The sequence below is a fragment of the Archocentrus centrarchus genome, chromosome 4 (assembly GCF_007364275.1).
Source record: "Archocentrus centrarchus isolate MPI-CPG fArcCen1 chromosome 4, fArcCen1, whole genome shotgun sequence".
NCBI lineage: Eukaryota > Metazoa > Chordata > Actinopteri > Cichliformes > Cichlidae > Archocentrus > Archocentrus centrarchus.
In genome coordinates this window covers 11892845-11908301 of record NC_044349.1, presented here as the reverse complement: position 1 = coordinate 11908301, position 15457 = coordinate 11892845, and the positions used below count along the sequence as shown (strand labels likewise).

General features: G+C 38.9%; 1 protein-coding gene across 1 annotated transcript in view; it reads right to left on the bottom strand.

Annotated features, from left to right (window-relative positions):
- The window catches only part of fcho1 (FCH and mu domain containing endocytic adaptor 1), a 67114-nt gene that overhangs the window by 24320 nt on the left and 27337 nt on the right, over positions 1–15457 (bottom strand). The window contains exons 3-6 of the mRNA XM_030726766.1: positions 5475–5566; positions 2210–2284; positions 948–1089; positions 540–692 (exon numbers count right to left, since the gene is read on the bottom strand). Of these exons, the coding sequence (XP_030582626.1) occupies positions 540–692; positions 948–1089; positions 2210–2284; positions 5475–5566 (462 nt within the window). The remainder of the gene's footprint in view (positions 1–539; positions 693–947; positions 1090–2209; positions 2285–5474; positions 5567–15457) is intronic.

Sequence of the window (15457 nt, the reverse complement as noted above, 5' to 3'; positions counted from 1 at the left end):
TCTATTTTAATTTATGTTTTTTATTATTAGATGATTTTGGTACTTTGAAGAAATCACATTGAAAGTCTGAATTTTAGAAGTCAACACTCAATATAATTGTATCAGAGCTAAGGTTTTAAAGGATTTCAAGTGTCAATCAAAAGAGGGATATTCAAAATTCAAGGTCACCCATTCATTTTCAAGCCATGTTTTGAGTTTATGATTTCCAAGGCCAACATGAAATATGTAGTCTGGCTCCCTCGCACAGGTACAAACCTTCTCTATCTAGTTGATATCTGCTTAAAATAACATATTTATAATGCATGAGACTTAACATCAGGTTCGGCACTAACAAACTATGAAACAATTGCTGCCAAATATTTTCATTAGGCTCATATTTTCAGGAATGTCTAGCTCAAGGTGAAATACTGAAGCAGCTCTATCACACCCAGTTAAAGCTTGAAACAGAATAAATCTTTTATTTTAATGGGACACATTGCAGTTAGTTTTTGCAGTATCATTAATGTTTATTAAAGTGGAATCTAAAAGATTAGGCTAACCTTCTCCAGCTCTTTCTGTGGAGCTCCCTCCTTCCTGAGTCGATCCAGTTCTAAACATTTGGTGTGGTAACCCTCCTTTGACTTCTGAAGGTGCCCGCTCTGAACCTGAAGCGCCTGCACCGTCTCCACTGTCCCCACCATCTCCTCCTTAGTCTGGGTGATGCACATAAACATATGTAAAGAATGAGGCATACAAATGGACATACCGTAAGGGCAAATGCAGCAATTACCATGAAGGAGAAGACAGTAATTGGATTTTTTGTGAGAACAAGATGACAGAGACTCAAACCAGAGTGAGCAATTAGAAAATATAGCAGCCTGCATCTTCACAGAATGACACAAAAACTACCTCTTTTCTGTCAAGACTGTGGGAAAGTATTTTTTTCTTTCCTCACTTCAGATACGTACCTTGCGGTGAATTTTGACCTGCTCGTCTGCGTACTTGTTGATATCGCGGATGAGATCATTCAACTTTTTCATCAGCTCGAGGTGGCAGAGGGCAAGTTTGTCTGAAGACACCCTGAAAACATCCCACATGGGAGCAAAAGTCCTGGAAAATACACAGATAATGACGTCCATTCATCATGAAGCTGCTGCATTTCTGCTTTATTAAAGTAATCCAATGTCATACTGTGGACATGTCATAAAACTACATCAAAGACACTAAACAAATCAGAAGTATTTAGTAATGAAAGATAAACATGTAATTCCCCTTTTATCTGAAACAAACTTCTAAATATTCAACTATACATGCTGCAGAAAACAAAATCCCCCAAAATGTCTATTTGTCCTCAAACAATAAGATATGTGGCTCTCACGGGGCTCTCACCATCCTCTGTGTCTAAGATTCCTCGTCACTGATGGATGTGTGCAGAAGTGTGCTTTACTGCACATCACAGACAGCAGTGATGGACTGTAATGATGTAGCATGGCGTACACTTACTGTATATCTCAGTGCTGCCAGATAACACATTAGGTCAATAAAGGTCAGCAAAAAAGTTTTAAACTGCTGTCAAGTTGCCATTTAACAGTGATAAAATACCACAAAAATTGCTTCAAGTGTCCCTTATAACGTAAAGTAGAAAACAAAACTGCTCAAGTATTATTTAGTGAGAGCTTAAGTCTCCAAACTCAGCTCAGCTGTTTTCTTTAGGAATGTGTGCTTGTGTTTTGATAAGATTTGATTGACAATATCCAAACAACCCACATACTCTAATCAGAATCTAATTATGTAGCTGAAATATGATTAGCACAGTGAAGTATGTGACATGGTTTTCCAAATGAACCAAATCAACTTTAACCAAACACAGAAATCTCACGAGTGTAAAACTTTCAAACCGTTGCAGACTTATGTATTTATGAGGGATCTGGCGATTATATGAAGATAATCATGGTTTTGTGGTCTTCAGTGTGTTCTCCTTCATTTCCATCACTAAGTACATACAGATATAAAACCTGCCAAGTAGCAGACAACATATGATTCGAACCACATAGGCTGAATGGCATCATAAACATGAGCATTTGGTGCTGCAGATGGTGCTCATCCATATCTCATATGCAGCCATATGACCATTACATCTTCTTGGGGGGGGTATCTATACTGTAATGCTCCGAATCTCTTGTTAACTGCGCCGTCCTGTGGATACATGGCTGTAAATGAGGGTACTCACCCTTGTGGACTTCCATTGCTGGCCATTTTAGCCAGTTTGCTCATTGATTTAGAGTAAGTCTCCTCAATAGCAGCCCTTTAGGAAAAAAAGTGAGAAAAACATATACATAAGCATGAGGAGGACACATGGATACACAAATTTTACATCTTATGCATATATGAATATATGCATACAGTATGTGTGCGTCTACAAGGTGGACACCTTTTCTTCGTCTTCCTGTTATACTAATAGCATGACAGGAAGATTAATGCTGTGCAAACCCCCTGAAATGCAAATTCTTCTAAATACCCTTTAGACCGGTGAACCAAATGCACTCCAACAGCACTTCCTCACAACGCCATCACTTCTGCTAATGGCCTCATATGTTATGTTCTCTATCTAGAGCTTATTTGGCCCAGACACTGGGCATCCACCGCCAGTCTGTGAGATAAAGATTAATTTTCATCTGTGTTGGGTAACTGTTACAAGAAGCCACATTTAAATGATAAATAGATGTTTACAAGGTTGGCCATAAAACTTTAATAACCATCTGTAGACCCTTAAGGAACAGCAAGAGCGAGCATTGATCCAAATATCCTCAGGGTGAACGGGGAAACTTGCTATGAAGGAGAACAGAGAATCATAAATAAACTGATACTTAATGTTGCTGTTTATCTTGGGCAGAGATTATGAAACTGTCTCACAAGTTATTACTCATAATTTAAATTAAACTGGTCTTTTTTGTGTATTTGATCATACTGAAAGCCAGACATGTGAATTTGATCGACTTCTATTCTCCGGGAAGCCAAAGAAGAGGCTTGATTTGTGGTAACAGAAGTGGTTTGTTTTAATGGAATTTGACATTAGCAGTCCTTTTGAAAATTGCAAATCTTTGAATACCACACTGACTAGTAAAATTTTATGGGGTTTTATTTGAGGCATCAATCTGTGTCAACATAGCAGGTATACAGGGTTAACGTTACCATTGAAGGTTACTGTGCTTTAAAACTGTATTTATTGGACATTTTTTATTAAAAATGTTTAAAAATCAGTTAACTTCTTACATATTGTCTTACAGTGATATAGCGCAGTCCTAAGTCAGTTTTCTGTTGTGCATTTGTTTGCTTTGCCCAGCCTTTCACAACCTGTGGTTCCTGGGAGTGCTTCTTGTAAAGATGACTCATTATTTGTTATCTGGGAGTGAATTTATTGTGTAGTCTTTAAATAGAATATATGGACAAAAGTACTGGGCCACCTACACATTATACCTATGGGAGCTGCTCAGCTATGCACACCAATGCCATGAAGCTCCCGGTGCACAGTTTTTGTGCTGATGTTAATGCTAGAAGACGTTTAGAGTTACTGTGAATAACTAACTTAAAGTAACTCAATAAGTTATTCCAGAATAAAATGACCACTATGTTCTTCTGTTTGCTAACTAATTGACTTATTGACTGATATATTAAAAGATTGATCTCTGCTGTGTATGTAGAGAATGCAGTAACTGAGAAACCTTGACAGTTCTGGTACTTTAACTGAGTGTTTCATAGAGTCTCTTCTATCAAAAATGACCTTTCAAGGAAGTGGAGAGAGAGAGAACGACTGAGGAAATTTATCGGGACAATTGCTCTGCCTCCATCCTGCAGGATCACACACTATTTTACCCACAGTGCTTCTATTTCATTTCCTGACTGCTGATTTGTTGTCTGCTGTTTTCCAAGTGGATAAGCGAAACTCTCCTTGTGAGGAATGTGCACAAGAGTTCTGAATCAATGTCAGGATTATATCACTGGTTTGACATTGTCTTCTGTTTGCGTTAACATCCAACTGTGAGAGCACAAACTCCTGCAGGGGCCTCATTACTCCCCTCAGTGTACTCACGTCAAATCACAAATTAGTTGACTGAGTATTTTACATTATAATCTTCCCACTTGGTTTTTCTTCAATTATATTGTGTAACTGTCCTGTCAAACTCTCTTCTTACATCCCAGACATGCATTTCACAGTGACAAAGATGAAACCACCAGTAACTCATAAGCAGCTTATGCTGATCATCTATCATCTAGCTGATTTATTTTAGATTGAAGCAGGCTGGCGACCTGTCCAGGGTGCACCCATCCCACTCCCATGTTCAGCACTTGGTACTGACACTGTTTATAAAGAGCTTTAAAAATAAAGTTGGCTTGGCTCTGGTTGTGTCAGGAAGGGTATCCAGTGCAAAATTCTGCCAAATCAAATAATCCATTCTTTATACTTTCACGCTTTTGCTTTGGTTTTAAAAAGACAAAGAGAGATAGAACCACCCTTAAACCAAAGCCATTTACATACATGAACTCCAGACAATGTTGGGTGGAGTCAGGTCAGGACATTGAGCAGGTGTTTTTCTTACACACAGCAGGAAACCGTACACTTCAGGTGTATCTCACCAGTAGAAACACAGGTTTATCTGAGTGTGCTGCCCAGATAGTGTGCAAGGGGAAGGTCACATAATATGAACTGGCTTGATATGCATTTACTGGGCAATTACTGAGAGATTAACATGCACACCATAGAGGAAAAAAAAAAGAAAGACGTTCAGAGCTGCAGTGCACATACAAAAAATAAAGTTCAACAGGCCTGCTATGCCTAGCTACGGTTGCTTTGATGTGACCAAAGAGGTGGCATTTTGCTCACCGCATCCTGAAATGATGAAACAGTTTCTGAGCAGTAGGCACAAGGGAAAAAGATATGTGTGTGTGTGTGTATTGCAGGAAGCTCAGAGGTCATCCAAATACAGTATTCAGACTTGAGTGCTTGGGAAACCGTGCACTTCAAAAGTAGCACAATAGCAAAGACAGGAGTCAGGTCAAAACAGAGATGACCGGGCACCGGGGTGGCTCACTGGTTGAGCAGGCGACCATGTGTGCTGCATGGCGGTGCGGATGGCGCAGGTTCGCATCCCGACCTGTTACTATTTACCGCGTGTCTTCCCCTGACTCTCTCCTCCCATTTTCCTGTCTCTCTTTATTGTGTAAAGCCATAAAAAAGGCCAAAAAAAAAAAAGCGGTTCAAGTAAAGAAGGATGTGTGTGTGCATTCTGCAAACAGAACTTTGAAACAGGATAATCTGAACACCTTGTTAGTTAAATTGAAAGATGAAATCCTACTGGTTTGTTTGTAATCTCCCAGTATGTCATCCAGCCTAGCACAATCTTTCTTTCCACATATAGAGTCATTGGATTTCTCCACCCAAATCTCATCACTAGCACCACCTCCCACACAGATATTAAGATACACACAAACCTTACCTCTCTCGGACAAACTCGGCAAGCTCCTTGGCTGCCAGCTGGCCATGTTTCATGTTGTGGTAGAGCACGTCGAAGCCAGCATTCTTCTCCCCCTGCCGAGAATAAAACACACACACACACACACACACACACACACACACACACACACACACACACACACACACACACACACACACACACACACACACACACACGTCTGTTAGCACTAAATTGAGAAACAGAAAACCAGTGTGATAAAATAAAATAAAATGATGTCAGTTGGAGCCTCAGTATCAAGCTTGCCTGAATTTGAGACATTACATTTTTCTAGTGATAGTTTGCTAAAAATACCTGAAAGATTCAAGGTGGACAGTAAAAACTGAACCTGTTTCTCTTTCCATCTAAAACCCAAACTATACAAAAACTGCAAGAAAAGAAATAAATCATTCCTGTGTGTACAGGCATGACTGGTATATAAACCCCTCACATTTCTGCAGATATTTAAGTATATCTTTTCATGGGACAACACTGACAAAATGACACTTTGACACAATGAAAAGTAGTCTGTGTGCAGCTTATATAACAGTGCAAATTTATTCTTCCCTCAAAATAACTCAATATACAGCCATTAATGTCTAAACCAGCAGCAACAAAAGTGAGTACACCCCTAAGAGAATACACCCGTAAATGTCCAAATTGAGCACTGCTTGTCATTTCCCCTCCGAAATGTCATGTGATTCGTCAGTGTTACTAGGTCTCAGGTGTGCATAGGGAGCAGGTGTGTTCAATTTTGTAGTACAGCTCTCACACTCTCTCATACTGGTCACTGAAAGTTCCAATACGGCACCTCATGGCAAAGAACTCTCTGAGGATCTTAAAAGACGAATTGTTGCGCTACATGAAGACTGTTATATAAGCTGCACACAGACTACTTTTCATTGTGTCAAACAGTGTCATTTTGTCACTGTTGTCCCATGAAAAGATATACTTAAATATATGCAGACATGTGAGGGGTGTACTCACTTTTGTGATACACTGTATCATCCACCTTTTGCAAGTCAAGTCTGCATCTAATTCACATCACAGAAAAATGACTGACAGACAACCAGAGATTCCAGTTAAAAAAAAAAGCAAAACAACAACAACAACAACAAAACATATGGCCACAAATAATGCTCATTTATTTTTTCCTGCCAAACATATATTGTAGCAAAGATTACAAAACCTCAAAGTGACTGTACCTCATGCACTGATGACCATCAACACTTCACAAAAATGCCTATTTTTAAACACTGAAAAACAAGCAGTGCCTCTCTTGTTTATGTCCCCTCCACCCAACTACTGTAATCATATTGTGATATCGAAGCATATTAGTGTTTTTGAATAAGAACAACTTAAAGTTAAAATCAACCAGATGTAGCTCATCCAACTCACAAGCCATCATAATCACAGGCCCCATAAAATGACAAATTTGAACTTGAGCACAATTTGGGTGAGGACCCATTAGGTCAGGGGTGGCCAACTCCAGGCCTTGAGAGCCGGTGTCCTGCAGGTTTTAGATGTGTTCCTGATCCAACACACCTGAATCAAATGGCTGAATTACCTCCTCAGTATGCAGTCAAGTTCTCCAGAGTCCTGCTAATGACTTCTATATTTGATTCAGGTGTGTTGGATCAGGAACGCATCTAAAACCTGCAGGACACCAGCTCTCGAGGCCTGGAGTTGGCCACTCCGGCATTAGGTGATCATTGTGTGCATGGCTGATAAAATTCTGACCAATACTGTAAGGATTAGCGAGTCTTGTGAAAGGCAGATTGATGGACAATAGATGTCTCGCAATGACATTAGCTCATCGGTCCTTTGGCCAAATGAGCTTTTAAAAAACACATTTTATTGCCACCACTAGGACTCAAAAACTCAGTTAATATACTTCATCAGAAGTGTTTGGATGCATTTTCGTAAGAACCGACACTTGTGCTCAGCTCATTGATTTGTTTTTTCTTGTGGTTGTGTACCATGAGCATGCTCACACTATAATCGTCTTTCTCTAAGTCCCAGTGGTGCATTAAAAACCAGTCATCCCTAAGTTTCCTCTAGAAACCACCTCTTCTCCTGTCACTGCTGTTGGTTTTGTTTGGTTCTGTTTTGATCTGTGAGTTTGTTAGTTTTTAGGGTTTTTTAAAAAAAATTATTATTACTTCTACCCTGCAGCATTGCACAGTCAAATACTTCATACTGACTCTGTAGTGCCACTGATTTACCAAATATAATTACATGCACTGTGTTCTGGAACCAATTTTTTCAAATAAATTCATCAAAAAATAATTAAATTTTCTTTCAGCAACTGCTTTTCCTTGTTTTGTTTTTTAGATTATGCCCGAAAAGCTGCATTGTCACAACAAATACAGACGTCATGCATGAAGAAACTAAATTATTTAGCCAGTAATTGTGTGTTCAAGTAGGACACTTTCACTCTTTGCTGTATACTATAAGCAACAGTACCAGTCCTTTTTAGACACCAGAATTTGTGCTTGTAGGTACTTGCTCCAAAAGTAGGGCAAATAGATCCGGCCTACACCATCATCAGTCACTGTCAGCATGGTCACTCGACCAGCTTGGCTTTGTAAAAATATCACACAAGCAAAGGACCAATAGTGTTCACCTCTCTCTGTACTATTTGGTATTTTGTTGCTTTTAGTTCAAACATGAGTTGTGATAACATTTATTAACAGAACAGATTAGTTCACGCTGATATTCCAGGATCAACTACTGTACATCCTGGGGCTTTGAACTGCTGCTGTACTCACAAATTTTCTGCTCATCCATTAAGCACAAAGCTCAGGGCCAACATGACTCAGTATTGTGTGAAAGAAAAAACAAACACAGAATTGGAATGTTGCGGAGATGAGTTGCACACCTTGCAGCTAAGCAGAATGAACACAGACTACATCACCACCCCAGACCCATCACTGCCATAGTTACACAAACCTAAACCTATCTGCACTTGTGTCTAAATAATCTGGACAAGTGTCTGACTGAGGCGGCAACATCGTTACAAAAAGGTTGTATCGCACCTTCAGCCTCACCACATTTTTCAGTCGGCAGACAGCAGGGCTGTCTGTGCAAACAGAACCGCAGACAGCTGCTTTTCAGGACCTAAAAATACCCTGCTGGAGGAGAACAGACCAGTTCCAGGTACCAGGGGAATGGCTGGAATGCTGAGGAAGGGTCATCAGTAACCACACACACAAACGCATACCCACACTAACCATGTAAACCAGAGGTAAACATACAGACTGAGCATTCAAGAAGCAGGACGAGAAAAAAAAAAAAAAACAGCCGAGAATGATCTCAGATGAGCTGCTGGCACCATCTGTTAGAAAACCCACAACAAAGTCATCTGCTGAGGTATCACCACTGAGATGGTCACATCCTCAGAGCGTTATTTTTTATAAAATTCATAAAAGGGAAAGAGAAACACAGAGTTAAAGCTGCTATAAACATAGAGGTTGCTGCATTTTGACCATATTTATGACTCAGGGCCTATGCAGCAGAGTCAAAACAAGACCAGCTCAAAGAAAAGCAGTTGTTTAAATTTAAAATTTATGGTTTGGATAAACAAACCCCTTTTCCTTTTAGAAATAAAATTAGTGTAAAATGCAATTTAAAAAAAAAAACAAAAAACAGAGTGTCAATGTTGCAGGATGGTTACATCATCCTGAAACAAAATGCCACTGCTTGAACTTCATTTAAACTGCCTAAGCTATTACTGAACACACAATGAAACACCCAACATCTTGTCTTGTTCATTCATAACACAAAAAATAGGATCTGTGCTATTACCCAACAGCTGAATGTTCATAAACAGTGAATGAACCAGTATTATGCAGGACTTGTCTCTTCAGCTGGTGCTGAAACTTTGAAACTTTACCCTCGCCTCACAGAAAGGTGAGCTGCAAGTTTAAACACACACACACACACACACCCGAAGCTCTACAACTAGACACGGCGCCTGCCCACCGGTACTAACAGGCTAGTCTCTTGACTGTATGCAAATACTGTAGAGCTTTTAGTGCCTTAAAAGGTTAGCACAGAGTTTGATAACAATCACAGTCAATAAGAACATTTGAATATTTGAAAAAGCAAGCATGAGCAAACTGTGCTAGGAGTGATATGGTAGAACTTTATTGCAACAGCTTATTGCTTAGCGCATTGAATGGACTGCATTTAACTTCTCAAATGCTCAAATATTTACTCATGTTCCCTCTTAGCATACAACTCAGTGATCACAGAATAAGTTGACAAAGGTGATGTAGTTTCTTACTGACCACAAATTTTCCAGGTTTCACACCACTTATGCTGACTTCAGAAGAGCACACTGAATGAACGAGCAGCTTTTTTAAAATTGAACTATTTCTTTCACCTTTTGCATGTACAGTTAGTTCGACACAGTGGCTGTGCGACACTGTGCTGCTCTCTCTTTACCCAGCCAACTTTTCACCTCTGGTTGAAACCTGTTTTACAAACTACAAAGCAGTGTATTTTCAGACTCTGCATTCATTTTCCATTATCAGTGACAGCTGGTCTTTTTTGTGGTCTTGCAGTTTTCACATTAGATAGGAGAGAATCATTGTTGGTGTGAGGAAATAAAAAGCTCTCCCACCGGCAGTGCTGTCAAATTGTGGCAAACAGTTTCAGCTTTGTCCATCATCTCTTCAGGGGAGGACTGCTTATTTGAGCAATGGGAAGGACTCCCTGAAAGCTCCAATATTCAATGCACACACTTGGATTATTTGTCCTCCACTGCACAACAGATCAAGTGGATGAACAGGTTTGCTACTGATTATGAGACTTGATTCTGCAAAAATGAGTGCACTGGCAAAACTGTATGCCATAAGAAATTCTTTAAATAGTAAAATTGGTAATGTTCTATCTTTTTCCTATACAAGTTAAAAAAAATTAAAGCCACTAAAAAAAATCTTGAGTATATTACATAAATTCACACGTATCCAAAACGTATTCCTGTGTGCTAAAAAACAAATTGTACTCCCCAAAATATTTAAAAACGCATCAGTGAGCCATGTTGTTGTACTGCACAACATTTTTGTTGTCATGGGTGCTGTGGTTTATTTTGAGTCAATCCCACAGACAATTTTCTGCACTGACTAAAAACTCACTAGAGCTCCAAATGTTATCAGCAGCTGAAAATAGATCCCACTGCACACATTTAGAGATATGAGTAATTTATTCATCTTCATTTTGAATTCAGAATGAATGAGCTAAATGTAGATTATGCTGAAAAGTATTGAGAGATGGTTTACAACACATCAATGCTTTTTGGCAGCTTTATTCAGGGATTTGTTGGCAATAACAAAACTACTGCACAGAATATTGCCAGCTTGATCCCCAAACAACAATAAATATGCAGTTTAGCAATTTATTAAATAAAACTTACATGTGATATGAATGGCTGCAGGTGAAATACTTGAGAATGAGACAAATTGGCAGGTGTGACAAAAATGAAATGTGCATTATTTAGAGTGTGACCGCACAAACTGAACCCGTGTGTGTTTAAGTATGCGGTTCTCGATTCAGCAAGCAGATGGGAGACAGCACTTGTAGACGTCGAGTCATGCTGAGCAATCCGAGACCGTGAAACTCATTAGCTGCAAATGCCCCGGCTGTTTTCTTCAAGTGCCCAAAGTAATGCATTCCTTAAAGCCTCGAGTGAGAGAAAATCCTTCATGTCTGATATATGCAAACCCCCTCTTTTCTCACCTCTTGCTGATTGCTTTTTCATCAATTAAGTTGACCGCTTTGGTCATGCATGATGGAGGCCATTACCATGACAATGAGGAGAATGATGGGAGAGGAAAAGAAAGGAGCAGAGGGGGAAGCTTTATGGAGACACGGTGTAAAATCTGTATATGCCCAAGTTTCTCATGAAGATGCAGAGTTAGTAGGTTACTAAGGTCAGCATAGGAAATGCTCAGATTTGTTATGGGGGGGATGGTGCTGCAGGGACATTTTATCTCTATATTCCTCTAAAAGTGGTCTCGCCATTGAACTTCAAGAGGTTTAAAATCAAGTATATTGATTATCACCCAAAGGTCTCACACTCACATGCATATCAACTGTTCTTTTAAACTATGTCAGGGGTAATCAAAGTTTCAAACACTGATTTGCCAGGGAGCAAACATATAAACAAGAGCCTCACAGGTCTCAGGGTTTTGTTCTGCTCTGCTGTGAACTGTATATAAGTGAAAAGACGTTCATTCTTTTCATACCACACTCACAGGATGTATAAAATCCTCCCATGGGCTGCACTTTGAGAACTCTGCTTGGGTATGATGCAAAGGGTAACCATGTCTTGTGTAAGTTCAACCAGAATATCTGAAAGGACAGACAGACAAGTGCTACATTGTAACCATCAAATAGCCTTTGAAAGGCTATAAAGTGTTGAAGTTTTCTGTAAACAGGGATGCTGAATATAACATTTTCATAAGGATATAAATGGGATTTATATTATAAGATCAACTGCTGATATCTAAAACCTTCACAGACCACATGAAAGCTGTAACTGCACCAAAAGATCTGAGAGGTTTAGAATTGTTCTTTTAAGAATAATGTGGCTCAGATGATTTGATAATACTATTCACTGTTAAAACAGACAAATTATAAATCCTTTACAGTAGGGACATGTAAAACAGGGTGAGGCTTTTAAAGCCTTTTTGTCTACTAGTCTACCAAATCCCCAGTGTTTTACTGCTACTGTGTCTGAAGCAGACAGCACTGAAATAACTTTTAATAAACTGACTGAACCAGCAGGCTTATTTCTTTACCTTATTCATCATTTCATTTGTGTGTGTGTGTGTGTGTGTGTGTGTGTGTGTGTGTGTGTGTGTGTGTGTGTGTGTGTGTGTGTGTATGTATAAACTGTTCCCTCTTGATTCTAATTAGACACATCTTAAGATTTCCCTTCAGGCTTTTGTGAAACTAATTACAGACAGTGAACAGACATGGGCTGAGCTACACTCTGCACTGCAGGACCTTCTTCACAGCTGTTTCTATGACAAATAAAAGGTATTCCTGTGCATCTCAACTGTCTGACCTATGCTGTTGACTGCAAAATGACAGAAGGGGTAAAAGACTATGCAGTGCCCTATACAAATGAGCCAAAGACAGCCTCAGGCATTAGAAAGAAATCATCTGCTTTCACCTGACTGGATGCCTGCAGTACTTAACTGGTCTGCTGTTCATTTTTTGCTTCTGAATTTTAAACTGTGAATAAGATACATTTTAGAAACATGACATTAATTCAAAAATATTCTTCAAAATCAGAACCAAGTATTTGTGCTTTTTTGTTTTAACTCATAACACACAAAGGGAGGTGCATACAGTACCAGAGTAAGACAGAAAATGGTTCCTAATAAAATGCATTTATTTGTTCCTAAAAATGTTAACATCCTGAAGTGAAGTGCTAGGCTCAGGCTTTCTAATACGGTTCCTTTTTTTGGTAACATCTAGAGCTGTGCCTTTATTTCTGGCTAATAGTCAGATATAACTTTGCAGTCTATCAGAGTGGATCAGTGTCTCAGTACATTTCTGCTCTGTAATACAGTCCGTCAACAGTAGGAAACAAACAGAAACAAATAAGAAAAGACGAGGCGAATCATCTCTGCACATAACATCTGTCATTAACAACCCCCTCTACGTGTCCCATACAACCCAGAACAGTCTATAGTATATAGTTGGCTGCATCAATGGCTAACAGCAGAACACATCATTTATATGAGACAGTTCCGTACAACATAATGCTGTACTGAACTGTCCTGTAAATGTCCTGCTGTACTGAACCTTATAACAGGCTGCTGTGGAAAGTAGGTGTAAACTTTTTACACCCTGTGTCAGACACTATATCATGGAGCCATCTAGTCAGTTGACTGTGAGAGCTGCTGTCACTTTTGCTGACTCACAGAAACTTTTTCTGCTGACTGAGCAGGTTGAGTAGAAAGAACAGTCTCACAGCAGAGAGGTGTCAATAACATCAGTGGCAGGTAGCTGCACCAGTATCAGCAGAAGCCCATCTTTGCAGATGCAGTCTAATTTATAGAGTGGGCCGGTTTGAATAAATCCACCTCTGCATGCATGCCTTTTTTTTTTTTTATATAGTATATATCTATTTAAATATTTATTATTTATGTAATTGTTGACACACCCAAATTCACACCAATATTGACACACTAATATTGAGAGAATAGTGTTGTACACATTCTATGCCATAAAATAAAACAAATTTAGCAACTCTTATATTGATCGGTCTTGGCTCTTGGCACAGAACATATCCAATATGAAAATACAAAAACGAAGGAGGACGCAGGGAGCAGAGAAGGAGGAATAAAATGAGAGAAGAGACAGAGGCAGAGGAAAACCCTGAAAGCAGAAAGATTTTCTAAATGCGTTTACAATTCTTCACCCCACAAGAAACCCACATGACTCAAAGTGATGGGAGGGCAGCAACACTGGCATCATTAAACTGAGAAACTGGCAATAATAAAAACCCACTGGGCATTGTGTTTCGATACAAACAGACATATCTCCAGGCAAAGAAGGAGGCATTTTTAAGAGAAGATAGAAGACAATGCTGTACTGTATACTGTACAGAGCTGCACAGTTTGCAGAGCTTTGAAGGTATTCTTTGACGCAGTTCATCGAAATTCCCCTGGTAAACATGCAGACTGGCTTTCTGAGGTCTATACACCACTGCAGAGAGAGTAAACAGCCTGATGTGGGAGAAGAAATTGAATATGATTAAAGAGTCTATTACAGGTTCCCTTAATAATGAATTCAGATTATGTGGCTTTTTTTTGGGGGGGGGGGGGGTAAATAATCAGTAAAATCAGTAAAGTGAAGCTTAACTGTTTTATTTTGTAGGTGATGGCATAACTTTACATCAACTCAAATGTAATCTTTAGTTACTAAATAGTGATTACACTAGAGCAGAGTGGGTTACAATAACTCAAAAACCAAAAAGATTAAAAGAGAAATATATTGATACATGTATGTCATTACTTGAATCTCAAGCTGCAAAGCTTAGTCAATTAATCCATATTAGAAAATGTACTTAGTCACATATTTTAATCATCTGACCTAATGAGTAATTTGAGTTATTTTTAAAGGGAAAAAATTAAACATTTTGTGGAAACAAATTCTTAAATGTTAAGATTTAATGGGGATGTATTTTGCTGAATGTTAAGCTCCATATTTGTATTTTTTGGACTCTACTAAAGTAGCTCTGCATGATTCACAGTTCCAAATAACCCTTATTTATCTTACTTATACTGGGCCTTGGTGCAGCCACTCAGTTTATCCACTGAAACAAAAGCTTTTAGCATCTCTCCCTTTGAACCAAGAGAATAAAAACTGTATGAATCCTTTGACAGACACAGAAAGTGATGACATCTGTAAACAAGCAAATCAAATCAAAACCCTATATTATATATATATATATATATATATATATATATATATATATATATATATATATATATATCAATGATCATCTCTAAGGCGAAACTTCTAGTGTGATTAAAATTCCTAGAATAATCAAGCAGGACCAATCCTTACAGAGAAACAAATTCTGTTCCCAAGACTTAGCAGCGCCTTAATTTGCTAAGGATGTACTTAATTACAGCCGATATGCTTCCTCCTGTGGACCATAAGCACGGCTCTCATTCAGTTAATGGGAAAGGACAGAGAGCTATGAGGAGGCTTTGTGAGCAGTTGTGAATGTTCTTGAGCCAAACAAGCTGAGTCTCTGTGTGTGGCTTGTCCCAGAGTGGCTGTGCTGCCTAATTAACTAAAGAGTGGTTTGTGTTATGAAGCCATTTGGATCTGAAAGCAGGCTGGATGGGAAATATGTATAGATGCATAAATATATCTACTGATTTGTTGTTTATTTTCTTACCTTTTCATTTTGCTTTTCTATTTGCCTCACTGCCCAT